This window comes from Channa argus, chromosome 9 (genome assembly GCF_033026475.1).
Source record: "Channa argus isolate prfri chromosome 9, Channa argus male v1.0, whole genome shotgun sequence".
Taxonomy (NCBI): domain Eukaryota; kingdom Metazoa; phylum Chordata; class Actinopteri; order Anabantiformes; family Channidae; genus Channa; species Channa argus.
The window spans coordinates 6,281,391-6,289,022 of NC_090205.1; the positions used below are offsets into that span (position 1 = coordinate 6,281,391).

Sequence of the window (7,632 nt, forward strand, 5' to 3'; positions counted from 1 at the left end):
GACAAACTGTGTGGAGAATAATGTCAGCTTCAACTCCAAAACCCACTCGCCTGCAATTTTGGATGCATGCTAATGGGGTGGACATTGGATCAAGCTCCTGTGAATGTGTGAACGGGAATGTGATGCTGCATTGCCAAATTAATGCGACAAAACATGAGGCAAAGGAGACTGTGGCTGAGGACTAGGATGAGATCTTTTTGAACTCAGCTGAGATGTGGACTTTATTAGAGCTAATCTGCCAGATGCATCAATGTCTGTGTGTTGACCTTATTGCACGCTAATATTTAGGACTGAAATTAAATTAATTTAAATTAGCCAAAGCTCCTTAACTGATCACAGTTAAAAAAATAACGACAAGGTTTTCGGGGAACCTTGATAGAAATTACTGGATACAGAACAGATTAATGTCATCTTTAACCAATTTGGTTGGAACAGGGTCTAAAAGACATGTTGTTAGTTTTGAGGAAGCGATATTTGAACTTATCTCAGTGAGATCTATGGGTGAAAAGCAGTCTAAGATGGATTGGGGCCTTATTGAGGATTCTAGAGCTGTTGTATATGAAGATCTATCTGTAATATTTGTAGGGAGGATCTGGTAAATTTTTTCCCTAATGGCTACAATTTTAGTAGTAAAGAAAGTCATGAAGTCATTGCTGCTCAGAGTTAAGGGAAAACTAGGCTCAACAGAACTATGGCTCTTAGTCAGCCTGACTACAGTGCTGAACAGAAATCAGGGGTTGTTCTTGTTTTCTTCTATTAATGATGGATAATATGCTGTTCTGGCATCACGGAGAACTTTTTTGTACATTTTTAAACTGTTTTTTCAGGCTAACCGGGATTCTTCTAAATTAGTGGAACACCACTTCCTTTCTAACTTTCGTGACGCCTGCTTTAAGCTGTGCATTTGTGAATTCTACCATGGAGGTTGGCTCCTCTGATTCACTGCCTTCTTTTTCAGAGGGGCAACTGTATCTAGTATCTTACGCAGTGAGGCTGCAAATTCGTCAACTAAGTAATCAATTTGTACAGGAGTAAGATGGCTACTCACCATAGTATTGACACATGGTGGTGAAAAAGATGAGTTATAACTATGTTTAGGTCTAGGAATTATTGATAAGCTAGAATGGAAGATTGCTGCTACTCCTCCACCTCAGGCTGTGCTTCTAGGAACATAATTTAATTAATATGACTTGGGGGGGTTGACTCATTTAAACTGACATATTCTTCCTATTGCAACCAAGCTTCAGTGAGACAAAATAAATCAATTTGATGATCATTTATCAAGTCATTTACTAACAGAGATTTAGAAGAGAGAGATCTGATATTTAATAATCCGCATTTAATGGTTTTGGGTTTTGGTCCAGTATGAACAGTAGTCTTAACTTGAATTAGATTTTTATGATTAACTCCCCTTGTGTTCATTTTTGGTTTAAAAAGTTTAGGTGGTCATGGAACAGACATAGTCTCTATGGGGCAAAGAGCAGTGTGGTTTTCTGGGTGAAAAATTTGAATCCATAAGAGCTGCATTTTGTCTGCTGGATGCAGGAGAGTTGAGCACATAGAAGCCACAGGTGTTTTCAATGGTCAGTCAGACTCCGGAGACTGATATATGGTGTTTCTTCAGTACATGGGAAATGTGTGTGCGTCAGTAACAATGGAACAGGCCAGGAGAACCTGGCGTTTGTCCCAGAATTAAACATTTCCCAGCGACTCTGTTGAAAACAGTAGGGGCATAGAATTTTTGGCAAGAAAGAGGAAGAGAACAGGATATGATGTTTTTCCCTGAACTGTTGCTAAGGAGGAGAAAGATGGGAGAGTATTAGAGTCTTTTTGCCTTTTTGCCTGTCTGACTGATGCTTTATCCACAGCATTAACCATCTGCCTTCATACACCTGTACAGCTGGACTGAGGTCAGGTGACCCTGGAGGAGAAGGTCATCCCTGGTGGGCCGTAACAAACTCCCTGGCAGCATTAGCTGTGTGTATGAACCAGTGTGAATGTGAATTCAATAAAAGAGCCTAAAGCCAGTGCTTTAATATTCTTTCATGTTAAATATGATAAACCACACAGGCAAAACCATTAAAGTGTGTGACTGGACAAGTTGCAGGCTGTACTGTACTATACTGTCTAACCTGTTGCTGGTTGTATCCTGGTTGGTTATCACCAGTTTATAAGGTGCAGTTGTGCGCAGCCTCAGTAATTCGTCCTCCATGATTACGATGTCAGGGTGAGCAAGTTTCTGCATCAGCTTTCCCATGAAGGAACCGACTACAAACAGGACACAAATCACTTCCGTTAAACACTTTGGTGAACAATCTGCATCCACAAACCAAAGCTAAATACATTTATTAAAAAAAAAAAAAAACACAAGTCAACACACCCTCCAGCTACACACTAGTCTTTTTAGCCTTTAGCCAAAGTCAAGAGCAAAACACCACAAAGACAGGTAAAGGTGAGACTCACCTGAGGGACTGTGGAGGCGTCTCTGCGCTCCTCTGGCTTTACTGACCGGCCTCGGTGCTTAATGTTTTCTTCACTAAGCCTGAGTGCGAACTGTAAGGCAAACTGTGTGCTGAACCTTACTCTGCCTGTAAGGCTGAGCCTGGGAGTCCGAGCTGAGGGCAAACAAAAACTTCCAACACACACTAATCGTTTTACGCGCACACAAATCTTGCAGACGGAAGAGCAGTAGCAAAATTCCACCGATAATATCAGCACTTTCCAGCACTTTTACTTATAACCTAAGTGTTTTCTCAGATTATTAGACATTTACAGTCATTTTTTTGAGTGAATAAATTTTCACATTACACACACACAAATCCTTGTACACATACACATAATTTTGCTACTATTCTACTTCCATATACAGAGAAATCTAAAATGAAGCAGTTTTCCCTGCAGAGGAAAATGCAGAAATGCATTTTCTGATTAGTCTATTGTGTTTGTATTTATGCTAAAGACCTGTGTCATAATGCTACAAAATTAATGTGTTGTCTATTTTTTAGTCCTTTGTATGTGGCAGATTGAGCTGAATATGTTCAGGTAAATGAATCCAGGTTTATAAAAAAATTAAAAATAAATCTTATTTCCCAAATATTTGACCTCTAATTGACAGACTGACATGTTTGCTGGGTTGTATTATTAGGCATTACCATGTATTCAGAGTATCATCAATGTGGAAGAAATCACAAAAGTAGAAGTGTTGTTCTCATGGAGTTTTTACTTTGCATGAGATGATTTTTCAACAGAGAATATTATTGTATGTAAATGAAACAGGTGGTGCACAGGGACAAGATATATTACTGTAAATCAGACCTCGACCCAAAAGCAGAATGAGCACACAAACACACACAGGCTGAGTAAAGGAAGTAAATTAAGTTTAATTAGGACAATTGGAGAAAACAAAGGCTGACTGCTCAAACTAAAAACACCTCGCAGAGAGAAATATTAGTACAAAATACAACAAAAGGCCTCAGTGTGAGGGAGAATTCCAAAGATGCACAGACACAGAGTGCACTTTGAGGCAGGATTAAAAAGGTTCATACTAATCAGCAGCAAGTGCAGGCAGCTGTGCATCCATCCACAGCATCAGTCCAGGGTGAGACCATGACAGGGAGGAAGAGCAGCCACCTACAGAGGGAGACAGAGTTAGAACAATAATAAGCAAAGCACACAAACACACAGGCCTTGACAGAGCATATTCATGTTTTATATGAAACATTTCCATATGTATGATGTCAAAACATTTACCAGTGTTAGACGTTTTTCTCACAGATCCATTTCAGAGAATGTCCACATGGCACGTCATTCCACTTGTGACCTGTTTGAACTTTAATTTCTGCACAGTCTTCTCCATCAGTTGAATATTTAAGAAGATTATCGGGCTGCTTCACATCCCAGTATCTAACCAGTCAATGAACAAAAAAACAATCGTGAAATTGTGAATATCTGACATAAAAAGACTCTTGATGGTCTCTATGTTGATAACTTATTAAATGTTATGACAGCAGTGGTGCAGTCAGAGCCAACAGTACTGAAACAGACAGGAAGTGTGTCAGCAGTCATTCTAGCAGCTCTGAGAGTCTCCAGTCAGTGGTGTTCAGAGCCAAATCCTAACTGACACTGTGCAGGTGAAACAGTGTGAAAAGGTTGTCGGCTTCTATTTCTGTCAGTTTTGTTCCTCAGTAAAACCACGAAGGCCTTTATGAGCTCTTTCTAGAAACCTCTTTGTTTCAGTTGTGTTGGTCCAAACAAACATTTACAGAGATATTTGGATTTAAAGAAGGTGAAGCACATTTCTGTCTTACCTAAAAGTCTGTAGAGATCCATCGACCCATTTCCAGGTTCCCTCTTCAGCTATGTCAGTTAAACCGATCCATGCTGTCTGATTGGTGAATCCAGAGAGAAATTCCTGTTCAATACAGAGACAGAATTCCACAGTTTTTAAGTTCTAGTTTTAACCACATTACATCTTCACATGTGTGTTAGGGCAGAGACAGATTACACACACTTTTAAAATAAAAACTAGTGTAAACGTATCAGATAACAAATTGAGATCCACAACAACCACATAAGCTAAAAAGTTGGAGTTATTCCATTTATGTTACGATGGATTCAGAGAACAGTCAAATGCTAAAATATCTTCCTAATATAAAATTACAATTATTAAATTGGCTTATTGCCAAGAACAACAACTTAGAAGCTAGAACTGAAACCTTTTGACTATAACTAGATTCAGGCACAAAAACAAGACAGTAACTGTCTTGCTCTACAGTCTGTCTCTGGTCCAACACAGTGAGAGACACAGACAGACAAGGATTCACACTCACATTCACACCTACTGGAAATTTAGAGTGACCAGTTAAGAAACATGGGAGGAGGAAACCAGAGTGGTAAAGATCATGGGGGGAACTCATTCTGACCTCCTCCCTACAAAGACAATGTCAACTTTAAATTACCCATTTCCCACTAGTCTTAGTCGTGCTAACGTGCTTGTAGGTGGTTCTGCAGAAATGGCCTTTTATGTCCTTTAATCAGTCTTCATTCCTTATTCAGCCACACACACATGGACACACACACATGCTGTACCTGTTCTTCTGCACTGGTTACGATCACCAGATCTGCTCCTTTATTCTGGCAGTCCTCTCTGGCCTTTGTCCACGAACCAGACTCAGTGGAGAGAAAATAAAAGGACCGGCTGAACATTGTCCATCCTGCAGGACAAGTTTTTCCTGTAACATATAAGACAGCAGACAATAGAAGTCAGTCAAGACAAACTCCACCTGTTGCCAAAGAAAGACAGTGTGAGGTAAAACATGCAAATGTGGCACAGAGGTGTTTTTAGTGTCTGACTCGTGTTTAGAATCACAGAAACATGACCTCAACATGTTAACATTAGTTCATTAACTTACACAAACATTGTTTGTGCAAACATAAGTTTGTCTAAATGGACTTGAATCTAATATGGAAAATACAGTTGAATTCAATCTTTATTTATATAGAGCTTTAAAAACCACCAGGAGTTTTAAAGCTCCAAAGTGCTTTACAGCAGATAAACTGTCATTTGCCTTGTCCCTTACTGTCCACACTCACTGGTCAAACTCTCAAGTCTGTCTCGGTCTTTAGTCATTTCAATGAGTCTGGATTTCAGCTGATCCTTTTCTTTAGTTACGTTAGATATTTGGGCATCTAGCTGATCCTTCTCTTCAGTTAGGGAAGATATTTCCACATCTTGCTGGCCTCTCTCTGCAGTCAGGAAATTAATTCTAGCAGTCAGTCGGCGTCTCTCTTCAGTCAGGGAAGACAGTGTAGCATTCAGCTGGTCTCTCTCTGCAGTCATGAAATTAATTCTAGCAGTCAGTCGGCGTCTCTCTTCAGTCAGGGAAGACATATTGTTCCTGCTGTCCTGGAGACTCTTATTCATGTTGGCCTCCATAGCTTTCCCACTGTTTACTGTGTTATGGTCTAAAAGATAATAAAGAATGTGTGAATGACAAGCATCATATAATACAATTCACCTTATTTCCTACAGTGAACTAATGCTCCATATGTTCCATAGATTATTTCTAGTAAATTCTTACACTTGTAAACATGGTTCTTAGTGTTTTATTAGTCTCATGAAACATCAAACAAATCAATGTGCTGTAGAAATGTATGACAAAACTTGAATAGCTACATGTATTTTAGCTTTGTCTGTTTAATTAATGTTGTAATTTTACATTTTAAAAAGCAATTTTAATTTTTTTTATTAAAGTTTTAAAATTTAAAAAAGAAAAACTGAAGCAATAGGTAACAATATCAATAAACAGTAATATTTGAATGTTTAGAACTAAATGTTAGAATTTAACTTGTGTGTATTTGTATTTTAGCTTTGTGTATTTTATTTAGTGTTGTTTGTACAATTGTCTCAAAACACATTTCTCCAGATTTAACACAAAAAACATATTAAGCTTGAACTTCATAGTCTTATATCATTCAGAGTAGCATAATGCTCCTTATAAGAACAAATTAAATGTTAATTTATGAAAACCAGACTCACAGTGGAGATTGAAGATGAAGAGTCCAGTCAACAGGAAAACACTCAGCAGCCCCAGACAGAAAACCACAGCTCTATAAATTCTCCTCTCTGAGCTCCAAAGATCTGAACAGAGAAAAGACCAGTGAATACAGTCAATGGTTTCATAGTAAGACCAGATAATATCAGATTTATTCCCACTCAGTCTGTAAGCATCTATGTCTGACTGAACATTCTTACCTCTCTGAGTTGTTTTTGATCTTGAGAGAAAAGACCTGTCATTTTTAAATTTCATTTGTATTTCCTCCATTGATAAGGTGGTCAGCTCTTACTAGAAGCTCAGCTCTGCAGTACAGACTGCAGTAAAATGTAAATGAAGAAAGTTGGTTTCAGTTTTTGAGGAAGCTGAGCTTAAGAGGAAATGAATCATTTTGAGGGCCAAATCTTTATGAAGCAGTATTTTAAGACACATTTTAAGACACTGAATTATAACGAGGAGTTTAGTACAATATGGATGAGAGGAGGTGGCAGACAGAATATGTTGGTCAAACTGACATCCACCATGTATAACACCTCCCACCCCCTGCTTCACACTGTGGAGGCTCTGAGCAGCTGCTTCAGCACAAGATTGTTACACCTCCAGTGTATGAAGAAGCGCTATCGCAGGTCGTTCCTCCCCTCAGCTATCAGACTGTACAACACGTGTGTACGGTTATTATGGGAGAAACTCATGTGTCTGTTGTGAAACTTTTTTGTGCTCTATTTGTTTAGGTGAGGGGAAATATCTTTGACTTAATGTGTGGAGCGATATCTGGTGCTTTTCTTTTTACTGCTGGAACACTGGAATTTCCCCATTGTGGGATCAACAAAGTCTTATCTTAGCTTTTTGGTCAAAACCAAGTTTGATTAGGAGAGATGGCCTCCATCCAAAACAGTTAAGACAGATACTGCTGTATTACAGTCACTGAGGAAGTAACAGTAAGAACAGCAGAATGTTCTGCAATATTCTCAGTGAAGTAAATATGAGTTTAAGAAGCTTCACAGATGGTGTCAGACTCAAATTAACCAACTGATGATAATGAACATCACTGATTTGTTAAAAAACATAATAATAAAGT

At 38.6% G+C, this 7,632-nt stretch overlaps 1 protein-coding gene across 1 annotated transcript; it reads right to left on the reverse strand.

Annotated features, from left to right (window-relative positions):
• Positions 1-3,360: 3,360 nt before the first annotated feature.
• LOC137132652 (CD209 antigen-like protein C) lies at positions 3,361-7,236 on the reverse strand. Its single transcript, XM_067515466.1, has 7 exons — positions 6,755-7,236; positions 6,539-6,640; positions 5,593-5,964; positions 5,089-5,231; positions 4,308-4,411; positions 3,751-3,903; positions 3,361-3,630 (listed from the first exon to the last, which is right to left on the reverse strand). The coding sequence occupies exons 1-6, from the start codon at positions 6,822-6,824 to the stop codon at positions 3,756-3,758; spliced, it is 939 nt and encodes a 312-aa protein (XP_067371567.1). The 5' UTR covers positions 6,825-7,236; the 3' UTR covers positions 3,361-3,630; positions 3,751-3,755.
• Between the last annotated feature and the right edge of the window lie 396 nt (positions 7,237-7,632).

Excerpts from the sequence above, each read along its gene's own strand:
- LOC137132652 (XM_067515466.1), bottom strand. The coding sequence starts at position 6,824 with ATGGAGGAAATACAAATGAAATTTAAAAATGACAGGTCTTTTCTCTCA. Across the intron at positions 6,641-6,754 it reads ATCAAAAACAACTCAGAGAG|ATCTTTGGAGCTCAGAGAGG; the intron begins GTAAGAATGTTC and ends TTCTCTGTTCAG. Across the intron at positions 5,965-6,538 it reads CTTCATCTTCAATCTCCACT|ACCATAACACAGTAAACAGT; the intron begins GTGAGTCTGGTT and ends ATTATCTTTTAG.